This window comes from Cygnus atratus, chromosome 2, assembly GCF_013377495.2.
Source record: "Cygnus atratus isolate AKBS03 ecotype Queensland, Australia chromosome 2, CAtr_DNAZoo_HiC_assembly, whole genome shotgun sequence".
NCBI classification, from domain to species: Eukaryota; Metazoa; Chordata; class Aves; order Anseriformes; family Anatidae; genus Cygnus; species Cygnus atratus.
The window spans coordinates 60322915-60340393 of NC_066363.1; the positions used below are offsets into that span (position 1 = coordinate 60322915).

General features: G+C 42.5%; 1 protein-coding gene across 9 annotated transcripts in view; it reads right to left on the reverse strand.

Annotated features, from left to right (window-relative positions):
* Window positions 1–17208, reverse strand: part of CDK13 (cyclin dependent kinase 13) — a 52329-nt gene extending 35121 nt beyond the window's left edge. For 6 of the 9 annotated variants that reach the window (XM_035552430.2, XM_035552435.2, XM_035552428.2 and 3 more), the window contains exons 1-4: window positions 15707–17208; window positions 4784–5389; window positions 1086–1256; window positions 675–814 (exon numbers count right to left, since the gene is read on the reverse strand). In XM_035552430.2, coding sequence (XP_035408323.1) covers window positions 675–814; window positions 1086–1256; window positions 4784–5389; window positions 15707–16935 — 2146 coding nt within the window. In that variant the 5' untranslated portion in view covers window positions 16936–17208. The remainder of the gene's footprint in view (window positions 1–674; window positions 815–1085; window positions 1257–4783; window positions 5390–15706) is intronic. The other 3 variants (XM_035552429.2, XM_035552434.2, XM_035552427.2) reach the window with 1 other exon arrangement.
* Between the last annotated feature and the right edge of the window lie 271 nt (window positions 17209–17479).

Consider the following 17479-nt stretch of genomic DNA (forward strand, 5'->3'; position numbering starts at 1 on the left):
ACACAAAACTAGCAAGGTATAGCACATGTGAGGAAATAAATTTCACTGCATTATTTATTTAGAAACGGTGACAACATTCCTGCATATCATAATGGTGACTGCTTATCTGAGCATTAGTTTAACATGATATTTGTAAGTTACGTTCCTGCAAGAAAAATACCTGATATGCAACACTTCAGGCCTGCATGGCATAGAGATATCTTCTCTTCCTACTGCCAGCTAGTGATGATCAGTGTACAAAGAAGGAAAACAGCTAAATCTTCTGCATAGTTCCTTTCACCCTTGCAGCCTTTTTATAAACTTCATTATTCTGTACCACCCTGTCTAGGGTGCCATTTTGTGTCCCCTGAGTATTTACCCTCTTGTCTTTACTTCTTCAATCATGTACAGAGCATCAAAGCTCTAGAAATAACACATGGAAATTAATACTACTCAGCTTATGCTTTCAACCACAACTTTACAGATGAATGACTTTCCAAGGCAGAAAAAGATTGACTTTTTATTGAGTTTTTAATTTAGACAAAAGCTAGATTGAAAACAAAACATATAATGCAACTAAAAACTTTCAAACCATTGGGGGGGCCGAATACCAGATTTTATTTAACTATAAAAACAAAACCCCCAAAACCCACTGACTCCGAAGTGCAAGATTACATTTATTTTTTTGAACCTACCTGTGTCTTTATCTCTGGCTTTGTAAACTTGCCCATAAGTGCCTTCACCAATAATACCAATGATATCAAATTTATCCACACAGCGCTTTCCCCAGTCTATTTCTTTTTCTTTTGTTTCACCATGTCGTGGTCCACATATTCTAGAAAACAGTAAGAATCTCTAAGAATAAAACTGATATGTCTAAGGATTATTTCAACTGTGAAAAAAATCAATAGCAAATATTCCTGAGACATTACTAGACAACCCTTACTACTACTATGGCAATAAACCATGTAGCTTGATTCAAGCCTCAGTAATATTAAGGAAGTCATTACAAAGTGGAAATGGTTTTAATAGAATACATTTTTAAGAAACTATTATCACTTCTGTTTCCATTATAGACTTTAATATAAAAACTGTAATAAACATACTTTGGTCTTCTCTTGCTGTGTAACTGAACTGCTGGTTTCTTTTCTTCAGGACTTTTGGCTAACTCTGCTCCTCCAGGCAACTCAGGTGGAAGTGGCAAGTCTGCAAGCAGATGGCGAAGTTTCTTCTCTGCTTCTTTAACTGTCTTCACTGAAAGATTCTCTCGTAGACTACTAAAAAAAGGCACAGTTCTGCTACTATGTTGAACACAGTACAATGATATTAAAATAAAGAAAACCTACCGGATTTCTTAAAGTATACTCTAGGCTGTTAACGCATCAACATTTAAAATCTGTGCTTTTAGAATTTGCAGGAATTAGATTTGTACTTTACAAATGGCTTGCAAACAGCTGGCTGATGCACAACTGACTACCAAAATGCTAAAGAAAATGAAATCAGATGTTCAGACTTCACATTCCTGATGAAAGCTGAAGTTGGATGACACAGCAAGCCTTACCAGCAAGGACAACAAGCCCATCTGGGTTCCAGGCCAGACTTCTGCCATGTGATCTTTTCTTTTTTCCTTTTCCCCAAGCCTCTTAGGGATCAGATTAATAAGAATATTTAGAGCTCAGGTGCTGCCAAGTATCAACAGTGGTAAAATCTGTACTCTGACTTCTCATATAAAAGAGCAGATTATCCTAATCCAATTCACTACAACATTACTCTCCAGAGATAACTAGTCTCACGGTTACAACTACTGCAGGGCATTATGAGGCATCCATACCATGCCATTTACAGATTCCGATCTCATACATTTGCTGAAACACTCCAGATTCAACATGTTCTTACTGATCAGCATGCAAATGAAGTGGAAAAAAAAAATCAAGTGGAAAACTGACTAGATGTTTTTCTGGTTTACCGATGTCTTTAAAAAATAAACAAATCAAACAGGGAACAGACTCTGAGAGTCAATCTGTCTTGAGGAGAATCCCCCAAACACACAGCAAGGTATTCCTACATCAGCTACTATAAGCAATAATTCTAGAAATGCTCTTTCAATTTTAACGGGAAATTTTTGAGCACTCCCTACGACCTGCAGGATTATTATTATTTTTTTTTTTTTTAAATGTGTGGCTGTTTTATCAGAACTTCCTTTAGTTTAGCTACATTTTGCTGTTACTGTATATCCCATAACTTTACACCCATGACCCTCTCTGTATGTTTTGTAATTACATTAACTGTTTTCTGAGGTAGCATTCTCTCTTTAAATTTCAAACTTTGCCACTGTGTTAATAAACCTTTTTGTCATGCTCTGAGGGTGTATTTTCCAAGGTAGCTGCATTTGCCAAATCACAGTATTCTACTGTCAGCAACCCTCTCTGGGAACCTGTTCTGGAGGAGAGGTTTTCCTACAACTTCATATCTACCTCGTCTCATAGGTAAAGTAGAAACTTCTGTAAATAGAAAGATCTTGCTACCTCCCATCATGGAGAATAAGCATGCTCTTTCTTACATTAATTGCAATTACTGAGCTTTATATATATTTAAATAAAGCATTCCAGTATTTTGCTGATGTCTGTGCTTTGCCATGAAAACAAAACCCTTGAGTGTCTCCTACCAGTGCCTGAATTAAAAGAGGTACCTGAAGGAAGCACATGCTGTCCTCATCACAAATATAATGGTCAGCATGCTATAAGCCACCTTGAGCACAGCAAGTAATTTTCAGGGTCAAGAAAAATTCTTATTTTTGAAGTTCAAATATCTGCATTTCTCTCACAAATTCTGCCCTCAAACTTTCAGTATTAGTGGGAGTATGACATGTGAGAAGTTCTGAAACATTTTTAAAAGCCATACATGGAAACAGGGGCAGCCAAGAGCTGCCTTCTTTTCAGGTCTGTTAAATTACACACTGTTGACCACTGGAACAGTTTTCCCTTTCAGCTATCCTCGACAGTGGTTTCACAACACTGCTGTTCCTTTAGGTAGCTCATTTGTGGTTTGATCAGATTCCTACTGAACTTCACAACTGACACTACGTTAACTTCTGCAGAGTATCAAGCTTGCTTTGTTGGCAAAATTTCCCCATAGTAACTGAGTCTAAGGCAAACACCTTGGCCCTCCTTCCTCCCAGAAATCATAGATCATTTTCTTTGACGACATAAGGTTCGTCATGACTTGTGATCATAACCATTCTGACCTGAAGTTCATAACCTCCTAAAAGCAAAACAAAACAGAGCATAAATGACATCCTATTATTTGTCATTAATTTTTCTAATGAAGTTTGTTTGCAAGCATTAAGTTTTGTCTTTTTTTTTTAAAGGAGAATGAGCCCAGTGCTGATAGAACTGTTTAACCGTAGTTCAACTATTCCGCGCAGTTTAACTATATGAAAGACATTACATTAAAAAAACGCTAATAATGAGAAGCCATGTGCCAGCTTCAGGTAGAATCTCATTTCATGGTACCACAGTTAACGCTGCAAAGCCAGTTAAAATAGTAAATCTTCCTCTCAGACAACAGGGGCAGAAAGCCTGTTTACCTACAGAGGATGGTTTTGTTCTAAATTTAAATACAAGCATCCATTCACCACACAGATGTAATTCTGAACAACTGGAATGAAATTTGCTGGAGTACTGAAGGGCAAGAAACACAAGTTCTCTTTTACTGCTAAGAAAAATCTAATACCTTTTAAAGTTATATTTACTCACCAAGCCCTCTGCATCCTAATGTTTACCAGTGCATTAAATTGCTGGCAAACACAGAGAAGCATTTACACCACTAGTTATAACAGCTTTTACTAAATACTATGATTTACGAAGAGCAAGAGAAAACAGACTACTTTCACAGATATAGAATATGAAATAAAGTATTTCAGTATTTCTTGAATTTCTTTTACAGTTTTGTTTACAGATATATCAAACTTAAATCAGTTATTACTTCAATGCAAAGAAACTGCTTTGCTTGTTGTGAGAAGTTGATCTCTCCTATACACGTCAGAGACCAGTAGTACAATGAGTAATACCAAAAGCAACTTTTTTCAACTTCATCACCAAAACCAAAGGAAAACGGTCGATTACAGCTCAATAGCATCATTTTCCAGCACAAACCACAGCAAGTATTCTCTGTTAGGACAACGAAGAGACTCAATGTAGCTTAAACTCAGGCGACATTTGGAATACAGACCTGAGTTTCTTCACTACAGTCCAATTTTTATGCTTCAAAGTCAGCACAGATTACAAGCCACGAACCTCACTTCACTTATACCATAAAGAATACCAATCTCTGAAATAAATTACATGAAAATAACACGCATCTATGATTTTAGGAAAATAATTGCCATCCAAAGGGAAGAGAATCTTTACCCCAAACCCTATCTTATTAAAAGATTTTCAGATATTGCTACATCTTTTCCCCAGAACTATGCCCACATTTGCACTGAACTTGAAATCAAGAATTTTGCACACGTTATTCCCAAAGCTATTATGTGCCTGCAATTTTAAATCATCTCTAGTGTATTTTTCATTGAAAGATTCCTCCTAGGCTAAACCTTTCTTTTCAAAAAACAGTTGATTAAATAACTTTTAACATCACATTTCTTCAGTTCACCAGTAACTGCCATCTTAACTGAAGAGCAAGAACAAACTACTTCAGCACCCTCACCTAGCAAACAGAATTACATGTATGTTTCGCAAAGGAAAAATAAATAAATAAAGCCAACAGACAACCCCCCCCAAAGCAAATCTATGACACAACTCACCTATCAGTGTCTTTATCTTCAGGCAGCGTGGGAGGCAAAGGCAAGGGTGGCAGTGTGGAGGTTGGTAGTGCAACAATGCGATCCTTCTCCTTGGTTACTACACTTGGTGTACTTGGTTTGGTTTTCTCTTTTACAGTGACTGGCTGCTGTTTTACAACGGTTGTTTTATTCTCTTTTACTGCTGCAGCTTTCTGTTTAGTATTTTTGTCTGCAATTAAATTATTTTCTCCTTTAGTTTCCGGAAGCGGGGCCTTTGTTTTTGCCTTGTCATTCTTCAAATTTGCACTGCTTGTAGGAGAAGGTGCATGCTCAACTTTTATTTTCTTCAGGTCCTTTACATTGTTCACTTGAGGTGCACTTGCAGCAGTGTCAGTGTTTCCCTTGGTAGGTGTTGAAGTGTTGGAAGCTTTTGCACTGGCTTTAGCTGCCTCAGCAGCTCTTGCTTTTTTGTTTTTGTTCAGCTCAGCAGCCAGGCTACTCTTCAGAGTCAATGTACTAGGAGAGATACTCGAATGGCGACTTCTGGATCTAGACAACCTGTGTCTGCTACGAGACCTTGAATGCCTTGATGAGTACGGACTTCTGCTTCGAGATTTTGCTGATCTCCTGTTTCAGAAAAGTAATATTTAATCACTTGAAAATTAGTCTAACTTTTCTCTCAGTGTATCTGCTGTTCTGATAAAGTACTCTTTTTAAACCAACCACTAGAACCGTGTTTACAGAATAAACAAAAATCTACAAAATAGGTTGCTAGAAAACATTAAAGATCTCTTAGATACAGTTTCTCCCAATAAAGAACTGCAAAATACTACGCTATAGGGCTAATAACATACTATAAGACAAATATGTTTCCTTTTCCTCAGTACTTAGCAGAAACATTGTTTTCCTCTAAAGAAGATCCTCACGTTATACTACTTGTGCTGCCAACTTTAGTATATGCAAGATTTTAGAAAAATACAGCTGCCTACACAACCAAAATTCAACAAAATGAAATTAATGTTACAACATAACAAGAAGCAGCTAAACAACACTGAAAGAAGCAATTGTAGAATCTCCTTAAGTTTCACTTTTGCAACTGTGATTAAAACGTTACCTAAGAAATAATCTAAATGCTAAAGGCTGCACTGTAACCAGCTAAAAGACAGCAATAAACCTTCGTTTTTGTGTTTTGTTTTTTCAAAATTTAAATAAAGACTTCCCTCCTCTCCCTGGAAAGAAAACACCCAGTAATTTTTTGTTTTATCTACTGAGAGGCAAACATAATCCATGAGTAGCTCTATACTACATTTGCAACAGAATAAAAAGCCTAACAGAACAGGGATAAGATTTTATCTAAGCTGTCTACAAAATCATAGCAGGAAAACAACCTCAAATGGCAGCAGGGGAGGAATGGAAGTATCCTAACAACTGTAAAAACAAATTGTGCAAAAATACCATTTGATAGAAATTATTTTTCATTCAGTTCTTCAAAGGAATATATTAATTTTACCAGTAGTAATAATTCACGTAAAAGCAAAAAGGAAGAAACTAACTGAGATGAAGGGCTTGAGAACAAGCAGCCAAGACTGGTGCTTCAATACAAACATACAACATGTTTTTTAAATTCATTATACCATACTAAAAATAGCAAAGGCATTCATTATAATTACAAGTATTATCTTGATTCAGGTCTGCTGGAAATCTGTTTTTCTTGGGTACCTCACTTGCAGGGAAGAATAAAATTAAATCAGGATAAATAAAATTGTTTCCATTAGCTAGACAAAAAAAGTATCAAACAGTAGTAAAAATAAGACTTTCTGGAGATCCAGGAACTTCAGAGATCAAAAGACAGCATCACTGTGTATAACTTTCCAAAAGTTTAAGCCAAACAAGAATAAAGCTAACTACAATCATTACAGTCACGACTAATCACCATTGTGTCAAATCTGTATTTTGGTAACAATTAAATGAATGCAGTTTTAATTATCAATATATGAAATCACATTCCATTGCTTCAACTGAACAAATATTTAAGATAGTATAAAATGTTTCTACTTTATGTGCAGTATTTGCTAATTTCCAAGTGTACACACTTTTCCTGCATTAAAAAAATGCCTTTTCAGTCTTTTTTTCCTGAACAACAGAAAAAATTAAGACAATTGAGATTATGTAGGAGTGATTAAAAAAAGTCTAGGTGCACACTGTATATTCTATCACAAGCTTCAAAATTTTATAGATGAAACTGATAGTGATCCAAACAGCTATAGAGACCTTCAAAAAATTCAAAGCTCATGTGAGGGCAATTCTTGAAAACTAACACAGCTCAATCCTACATCAGGGACAGGTCTATAGAATTTTCTGGCACTGCACGATAACAAAGTAATTGAAATAAATTACAGGTAAAGTAAATATTAAACAAAAAAGAAAAAATGAATTCTGCATTTTTTGGGGGGGAATTTTTAACTGAGGTTTAGGGATCAATTAAAGAAAAAATAAAAAAACACTTGGTATAGGTTTTAGTGAAAGAACGGACAAAGTAGTGTTCGGCTTCTGGATAACTGGATGCTTTGATCCCTTCTATTCCACTTCCTAACACTAAATATTCAGTCATTTACTTAGGCCTTGTCATTTAATTGACAATCACAGCCCAGTAAAAGACAGTTCAGAAAGCCCATGTCCATTAAAAGCCAAGAAAAAACACAATATTGGCCAGAAAAATTCTCCTGAAAATTAATTTCTGCTCCATTATGAAAGAAGCCACTCAAGTTTTTCTCCCTGTTACCTGGAAAGTCTATGTCCTATATTTTAGGCCCAAAAAGTTTTCAGAGGCTTGGCAAAAGTGAAATAAAACAAGTTTCTTAAAAAAAACGTTAAAATGTTCCGTAATATAAAGTTGTGATGAGGCAGCAGGAAACAAAAGGAGGACTGAAGATATGCAAATAATAAAGACACTTTGAGTGCTAGGTCAGAGCTCTCTTCAACCTGCTATCTCACCTTCTGAGAGGAATTATTACCTCAAGCTGATGTATGGTGCTTGCTGATCTATACTGGCTGTAGAATCAGGATAATTCAATTTATCCAGCATCAAGTGCAAGCTAATAGGCCCTACGAGTCCTGAGCTGACTTGTATAAATGATGCATCATTTCAAAGAACGTCACTGCCCCATCTTGGAAAACACTTGCACATCTTGTTCCCGGATTAGCTCCTTTGAACTGAAACTTGCTCCCGGTACCTGCAGAACACAGTCCTCCACCTTCAGAGACCTCGCTGCAACCCGCCTCATCTGTGTTCGAGTTTTAACGCAAAGCATGCCCGGGGGGGGGGGGGGGGGGGAGGGGTGTGTGTGTGTGTGTGAATGTTTAATAAGTCTGTTTCTTTCACAAGTACGATTTGTGTTTTTTGTTCTTTTCTTATTTATTTTTTTTTTAAGAAAGGTGCCTAAAATAAAGTAATCTATGTCAACAAGCAAAAAAATACAGGCATAATTCCGCATTCACTTGAAAAGAGAAGCAGCAGCTTAAAACACTGCAGTTCTTGAGACACCACGTCTGATCATACAGCTGTTTCTATTCCACTTCAGTCCAAAATAAAACACGTTCATTTAAATCACAACTAAGGATGAAGTGAGAAAATCTGTTCAAATCACAGTAACTACAAATGCTCACCTGGTCAGCTCCCAACATTTTGGTGAGGAAGAGACAGTTTTGAATAGCTAAGAAAAAAGTATCTTAAATCTTTATACCAGCTTCAAAAAGAAACGCGCAGTCAAGTCAAGCACTGACAGTGGCTCCACATGCATATTTTTACCAATATCAGCCAATACAGCCTGGGACATGAACATAGATTTATGCGAGCTCAGCACGAAAACACCCAACTATTCCCCTCCCCAGGTCTCCTACCCCAAAAGACAACAGCGTAACATTCTCATATCAGAACTGCATCCAGAAGGGAAAGACCAAAGTCTCCTGCGCTCAATTATATAAGTTTCAGTTCCACTGCATACTACAGCCCTTAACATCAGATCAGAATGAGGTTATGAAATATGCTGAGCACAGCCTCTGCACTGGTTTTATTTTTCCAAAAAGTTTTTGATGATTTATGTCAGCTTTTTTTTTTTTTTTTACGTTGCATTACATAATGTGTGTCTGGGCTAATAACAAACCAGCTCCTCCATCAGCATCCCAAAGACCTTTGCAACAATGTCTTGCCGTACCTTGTCTTCTAGGCTCGATGCAGGAGTGGTAGGAAACACAAATACTTAGAACTGAACAGACAAATGCTGAAGCTTTGTTGAAGCTCTAGTTATCCCAGTTACATTGATAAAACTTCATGTCTTCCTAAGTTTAATGATCTTTTCAGATATTTGACTATCACTGCTATCAACATTCGTCCAAAAGTCTCGAGAGAATCTCCCACGCTAGACAAAACTTCTGTACAAGTTTCCATCTATAAAAATGGCACAAAAACAAAACAACAGACATTTACAAGCTTTCCCGCAGAAGCATACACAGGGCTCTGAGAGTGGAGAAATACTGCCCTATATGTAAAGCCAGCCAACTCGCGCTCTTCAGAACTAGCACTCATTAGAAATAAAAGATGAAGTCACAGCAGCACAGAAATGGGCTGACACAATAGCCAGTGCCTGCCATTTTAACGAGACACTAACATTTTACTGGGACCCTGAGAAAACACCAGGAGAGACATCTGAAATGCTCTCTAAATCTTCCACCAGACTTCTATGAAATGTGTATGCATGCATACGCACACACATAAAATGCCTTACCTGACATTTATTTGCTACCAATTATTTAGTCCTTAGTTAGGACAGTTTGTTTTTAACACAGTAACCAAGAACACCAGGACAGCGGCTCCAAACACGCAGAACTGTGTTGTGAACAGCAAACAAATCCAGCAAAACAATGCAGGCATCTTCACCCATCTTCTCTGGAGAGATCCGACACGTCCTAATCGCCAGTACTGCATCCAAACCTCCTAAACCAAGAGCGCCAGCATCTGCTAGTAACGCACACAGGAGGAAACAACTAGGGAGCCACTCTTCCAGTTAACGTTTCTTCCAGTTTGCACCCAGCAGTCCCGCCTCATTTACAGCTACCTTTGCCACCACGCTTGGCTATCAACAGCCTTCCCTAAGTGCCTTGGATTCACCTTGCACAGGTCTCCGTCCCCACAAAGAGGGTAATTGCCAAACTTCACCACTCTCATAAAACCACTTCTGAGCCATATACACATTCCAGCATGTTTTACATGCAGAGCAAAATCAATAAATAAGAAAACCTGTAAGTATCACCAGGACTAGTCAGCAGCAGAACGAAGAAGTTCCTTACACAGAGCTGCTTTTTTCCTTCCCTGGAGACAGCAACAAAGGAGACTAGGAGCACAACTACATTAGCTGTAAAGGGAAATTGACGTAATTACATAATATTATGTCTAGCTAAAAAATGAAACCAGAAAAAAATATTCAAGATGTTATCTAGAAAACATGTAGGAAAAGAGGCAGGTTTAAAGAAACAAAGGAGGACAGCACTAGTAAGGAATTCATCCCCAACCCAAAACTCAGCCTCACTTTTCCTCCATTTTTTATTGCAATAAAAAAAAGCAGAGATTTGTTTTCCTCTAGGAAATAAAGAAAAAATTGTTGTTGATTAATACAATGCACTTATTCACTGTATAAGAACGTATTTCTGATATCAAAGCGTTATCATTTACAAGTTTGCAAACTGTCACAATGCTCCTCCTTCCTGCAAAAAAACACTATTGCATTTCATTAGTTAATTTATCGGCTATCAAACAGTAGATTCCTTGATGAACTTTAACAAGAAATGTCTGTTAATGTAATGTCACATTTTCATGCAGACAATAAAACTATTCCAACCAGCAACTGAAAACTTAAAGGCCTACATTTTACTATCTTGATATTTGGAAGTAAAGAGAAAGGAAAATCAATGGAAAAAAATAGTGGACATTTATGAAAAATGTTATGAAAATTAACAGATAATTAACACGTCAGGTTTCAAAGAACATGGGTCTCACTTAGCTTGAACATTTCTTGTCATGCCACTTTCCTACGCGCTCCTCTCTTCCCCATTCCACCCCCACACATGTATTAAAAACAAACAAACCTACCCCTAAATTTGATTAACAAATCAGAACAGATGTGCTATCTTCTGTTTGTAAACTTGAGACCCTCTTTTCTTCTTAACTGCTTCAGGAGCGTGCCAGTAGTCAGCTACATCCCTTACCTACACACAAACAATATTACACTTGAAAGGCATCAGGGTCTGCGGAGCTGAACAATGAAACAGATTTTTGTCCTATATTCGCTTACTTTTAGACAAAATGTAACACAAAGGGATTCATCAGAGTAAGAGGGGAATAACAAGCAAGCAAACAGAACCAAAGGAGGATTAAAACGCTGTAGCCCAGGTCTATCACCAACAGGCAGCGAACGCTGCGCTACCGAGCACGCATTGCCAGCTTCCAGTTCATGGTAAGGTCAGAGTGCGTTTTAAAGGGGAGACCTAAATTTAATCAATTGGCTTCACCACAGATCTTCCAAGACGTTTATAATCACTCAGTAACATAAACCACCTTGACAAAACATTGCAGCTCACAGCACAGCTTTGCCATGTTGCAGTAGCAGGCCAATGCACAATTCATTCCTTAAAGCCGTAACAGCATTAGCGCTCTCTCACTTAATATCTTTTCAATTCATTTTATTTATTTTCTTGAGCCCTTGGTTCAGGGTTATATTCTAAGCAGCTCCGCAGTCAACCAACCACCTATCCTGCTTCGCACACGAAGACCACATAACTTGCTTTACTGAGTCAAATGGTAAATCTTTATAAGGCTCTCCAACACATACAGCACGGGAATACTGAAAAGGAATACAAATTTTGGTTTTCAAATCTGCTTTATAACCCAATGTCCTCAGATGAGAGCTCTGCATACAAAGAAATCAACTCACAAAAAGTAAAGTCAACTCAAATTCTATTACACATCAAGTTTTATTTTTTTTTTCAAATGATGTCCCTTCCCACAATAAGGGAAAAAAAGAAGCAAGAAGGAAGATGAAAGGCACATCATCACAGTTAGCACAAGGTAAAGTCCACTGCCAAGTAAGAAGAGATCTTAATTTCAAAATACATACTAGAGTGAGGGCCTCAAATGCACTGCAAGTAATCGCTATTCCAACAGGGAAAATAAATAGCTCCACGTTAAAATTTTGCAAAATACAGTTTTACTAAACAAGATTAAAGGGTTTTATACAGAAAAACTCTTTTCACCGCACAAGAGGACAAAAACATCCAAAAACCTCTCCTACTGCTTTAAATCCCGAAGTATCAAAATCACTGGCTGCAAAGCTATTTTTGTACAGCGTATGAAACCATGACTTCTCCACAAAGTGGGCATTTACCAGTTTAATGTCTATTTTACCACTTTCCCTACGCTCATCTTGGTTTATCACAGAAACGATGCATATTTCAAAGCCTCACTGCTACGGACTAGCTACAGCTGTAGAAAGAGGTGGCTCCGTAGTACCAGTAGGAGAAGCAAACTTGTATTTTTCCTACAAGCAACATCCAGGCGCACCATAGTACTATGCTAGTGGTGCCCCACCTACTTACTTTTATCCCAGGCAGATGGGTAGGTGCATCCACATTTGGAAAAACACAATTACTCATCTATACAACTAGCTGAATTAAATGTGTGATCACATAGCATATGACCTGACTGAAGTTACAAAAAAAATAGCCCTCCCCCTACAATCTCATCCTAAGCTAGTTTCCAAAAAGAGACTGCTTATTTTGTTGATCTTGGTGTTTTCTTATTTAAATAAAAATATCCCTAAGTTCAATAAAAATCAAGACCACTTCTCAGTAGGGAAATAAACTCCTCATGCTTTTCATATTATGGAAGAATTCCCATTCTGGAGATGTGCGCACGCTACTTTAGAACTGTGCTACAGTCCACAAGAAAACATAATAATACAAATCCACCAGCAGCAAGTAAAAAAAGTTTTGTCCAGCAAGTGGAAATAGCTCAAGCAATCAGTTTGCCCAAAACATAGAGGTTTATTGTGATTATAACGGCAAAGGCAATTAGTCCCCCATTCAAAGATAATTTTCCAAGCACGAAACACGTATTTAGTGTCTTTGCTTCTGTTCAGAAGCAATCTCCAGGCAACACCACTGAAAGATACCAGTCAGTCACTACTGCAATCAGAACTTATAACTCGCTTTAATTTCATTCTTACTGCTGCTCCAGAAAACCAGGAATTCAAATGAGTGGCACTGACTTCACTTGTTTCTCTTCTACTGTTTACTAGAATTTTCTCCCTAAGCAACTCAGAGATGAAAAAATCAGGGCTCCAGACACTCGAGTTCTCCAGGCTTGCTAGAATCACTTCATTCTCATTTTCTGCATCCCAAAATAACTTGATAATTAATATAACGTTATTGGAGATTCATATATGAAAGTGATCGAAAAGAGCAAAGACTTGCAGGCTGGAATGCTTAGCAACATACAAAGTTCTTACTGTCTTGACACCATTACAGCTGGACACAAGCCCAGAATTACATCTTTAAATCATCCAGATCAAGAAGACAGGTGCTGTAGGAAGCTGTTGCCTTCATGAAATTATATTCTATCAGGTCTAAGGCTGCTACACCATTATCTAAGCAACACAGCGACAATTTTCAGCATTTTAGGTGCAGTACCAGAAAGTTAAGCAAAACTGTCATTGTTGTTTTTATTGAAGGGCTAAACCAATCAGTTCGTTATCTTCCATCTTTATTTCCCGAGCACCACCACAATGCACATAACGCATAGGAGCTGCATGAGAGCAAAGAAACAGTAACTTGAGTTTCTCCACAAGAGACAAATGTTATGAACAACAAAGCTTATCCTCACACTTTTGTTTTCCTTCTTTTTCTGTGGAAATGACATTTTAAAAATGAATGCCACGTTAGGACAGACTGACCTCACCTTCTACATGGAATAACTTCTTTCTCTCAGCCATTCCAATTCCTCTCCAATAAACCTGACAATCTGCATTAGTTAACCAAACGATTTCTCTGTATCCAGATAAAGGCGGGATGCAAATTCCAGTTTAACTGTAGGAAGGAAGGAGTGAAGTCACAAAGCTAACTCCTGGAAACAGACATGCAACTCGAGGAAGATTTACACGCTTACGACAAAGACAATACAAAAATGAGGAAACAAACTCACGCTTCAGACCACAGGTCCCCTACCCACAGAAAAAAGTAAACAAAGAACACCTACACAACTCTGTGCTGTAACTGCACCCTACAAGAAGGCCTCCTGTACCTGCTGCTACAGCAGCATCAGCCAGCACATCAGATGGTATCCCAAATTAATGGGACTGTCAGTCTGGCTAACATGGCTACTCAGAAGCACAAACCTTGTGCATGCAGTTCTGACATTATTTAGCTTTCTTATTCCAAGACATAAGTATCTACAGAAAATATTCTGCAGGATGGTTAAATCCAAATATTCCAGTAACATTCCTGCAATCCTATTATTCAAATCATCCTGCAAAAGTATCCTTAACAACTTGGAACAGGCTCCATGAAGCAACAACAAAGTGCTCTTTTTCAGAGCACTCAGTGCTCTCTGCTTGAAACACCCTATTGTTAACAACATTTTTCCATACAACTGTACCTTAAAAGGATCCCTTTTTCTTTCTTTCCTCCAAAGGCACCTTTGTTTTGCCCCTCTGAACAGGGCGCAGTTTTGTTGCTTCACTCTATAGACAGCACTGGATGCACACCCCGGACAGCAGACATTACCAACAGCCAGCGAAACACGGGAACAACTTGGGCGTCATCACTGGATACCCCAAACAGTAACTGATGCATTAGAAACACCAGAGAACAGTTCTCAGACAACCTACCGGGTAACGCATTGCAAACAAAATTCTTGCCAACGTATCACCTGATACATTTGAAATCTAAGTCCAGATGTGAATTTAAGCAAGCTCATAAACAGGGCAACAGTAAGATTTCAATGTGGAAAATTAGAATCTTCAGCGCTAAAAACATACTAACCAAATACTTTACATTCCCAGTGGTTTTGCTGTAAGCTAGTATTCTGCAGTGCTTTAATTCTGATTACAGAGATACAGCTCTATATTTTTGCTCTATATGAAATTCAGAAAGTCACAGAAACATTAACCTTCACATTCTCTGTCCCCACTAACAACAAGAAAATGATTTGCAAGCACACATCAAATAACAGGTACTGTGAAACGAGCTCAGGTGCATTTTCATAAGCTGCGTAAAGCACCGAGACAATTTAGCAAAACTTGACGTTGGCTCATTTTCCTATTGAAATCGAGTCTGAATCTTTCTATAGGCCTCTAAAACGAACAAGAAACACTAGTAACGCGAATTGCCCATCAGCTTTGTTCCTCTTTAGACTAGTGGGAAGTAAACCTACACAAATATGTTTAACATGGACCCTCTTCCATGGGGGTACAGGATGTATAATAAGGATGTACCTGAAAATACCCTTAAGATTTAAGATTTAAAACCAAAATCGGTCCTCTGGAAAATTTGTCCTCCAAGAAACGTTTTCATTGGGTCATTCTCACTTGAAAGCGCCCTCTCCGGCTCCAGCACTGGCAGGCTCCTCTGCCAGCTATGCGGGGTCCCTGACAGGGAGGAACCAGCGGCAGGAGTGTCACCAGCACCCACGCCTCCCTCTCCCCATGGCAGGGCAGGCCGATCTTTGTATGAGGCCCAGCTCCCTTTCTGCACAGCTCTCTGGCAGCAACAGGGAGGCCTTTTATTGCCAGCTGCAAGCCTCTCCAGCCTGCCCTCGGGCCCAGCCCAGGCCCCTGCTCCCCTCCTCTACACACAGAGCCTCCCCGTGCGCTACTCCCTCCCTCGCCCCGCACTCACCGGATAACGGGGCTGTAGGGGCTCCGTGACCTCCGCCAGCTGCTGTAGGGACTGGGCGACACATCCCCGCCGCGCTCGTAGGAGCTGTGCCGGCTGTAGCTGGGGGAGCGGCGGCGGCTGTAGGGGCTGAGGGGCGAGCGGCCGCCCACGGGGCTGAGGGACTTGCGGCTCCGCTGGCTCTGCGATGAGCGGTGCAGCGGGGGGCTGTCATCCCGCCCGGGGCTGGGGGACGAGCGCTGCCGCCGGTAGGCTTTGGGCTCGGGCTTGTCGTCCCGGTAGGCTTTTGGCGGGTCCTTGTAAGCCGACGGCGGCTCCTTGGTCGCTTTAGTCCGGCTCCGGTGGGCTTTGCTCTCCCGTTCCTTCCTGCCGCTGCCGGGCGAGGCGAGGGACCCCTTCCTGCGGTCGCTGCTGCTGCTGCTCTTGAGTCCCTCTCGGTCCTGGCCACCGGTGTGGTTGTGGCGGCTGCGGGACTTGGAGGAGGACGACGACGAGGCGGCCTCGGCCCCCCCGCGGCCGGAGGTGGCCGCCCCCTCCTGCTGCGGCTTGTCGTCGCCCCGCCGCCGGTGCTCCCGGTGCCGCTCCTTGGAGCGGCCGCTGCTGCTCCGGTGCTCCCGGCGGGACCGGCTGCTCCTCTCCGCCTCGCCCCGCTGCCTGCCGCCGGGGGAGGAGGCCGGGCTCCCCGCCCCGCTGCCTCCTCCTCCTCCGCCGCCGCCGCCGGCTCCGGCCGCGCCGCCGCCCACCAGCCCCTCGGACTGGGAGCTCACGTCGTCGTACTCCTCCAGCAGGGTGCCGAGCCCCGCGCCGCCCCGCCGCTTCTCCGCCTCCTGCGCCCCGCCGCCGCCGCCGCCCCCGCCGCGGCCCCGCCGCCGCTTGTGCCGGGAGCCCGAGCGCCGCTTGCCCCGCGGCCGCTTCCGCTCCCCGCCGTCCCCGCAGCACGACGAGGCGCCGGTGGCCGCCAGGAAGAGCAGCGACTGCGGCGGCAGCGGCGGCTGCAGGAGCGGCGGCTGCAGGAGGGGCGGCTGCAGCAGCGGGAACAGCAGCGGGTGCGGGGCAGGCGGCGGCGGCGGGGGGGGCGGCTGCGGCTGGGCCGCGAAACGCTTCCGCCGCCGGTGGTGCAGCCGCTTCTTGTCGCCGCCCGCCTCCGCCCCGCCGCCGCCGCCGCCGCCGGCCCAGCCCCGGCTCCCGCCGCTGCCGCCGCCGCCCGCCGCCGCCTCCGAGGTGCTCGGCATGGGGCCCGCTCACGGCCCGCGGCGGGGACGCGGCCTCGGCGCTGCCACTCGGCCGCCGCTCCGCTCAGGGCGCCATGGAGACGCGGCGCCGCGTTCCCGCCGCACCGGGAGGCGGGCGCCGGGCAGCGGGCCCCCTCCTCGGCCTCGGCCTCCTGCTCGTGCTCCTCGGCCTCCTCCCGCGCCTGCCGCCGGCCGGCAGCCCGCTTACCGTGCCCGCGGCCGGCTGGGCCCGCAGCGCCGCGAACCGCCCCGCCACACGCACCGGGGACACGGCCCGGCGGCGCGCCGCGCATGCGCGGGGCCGGCGCCGGGGGGGAGCCGCGCGCAGCCAATCGCGCGCCGCGCCGCCGCTCTCGCCCGCATGCCCGGAGCCCGGCGCGCCGCCCCGGTCTCGCGAGATTTCACCTCCTCCCCCCCCTCCCCCGTCGCAGCTCCCCTCCCCTCCCCTCCTTCGATCGTCTTCGCTTCCCCGCTCCGAGGGGCTCTCGCGAGATGTGGCCCGCCCACCGCTACGCTCTCGCGAGAGGATCTCGCCTGTTCATGG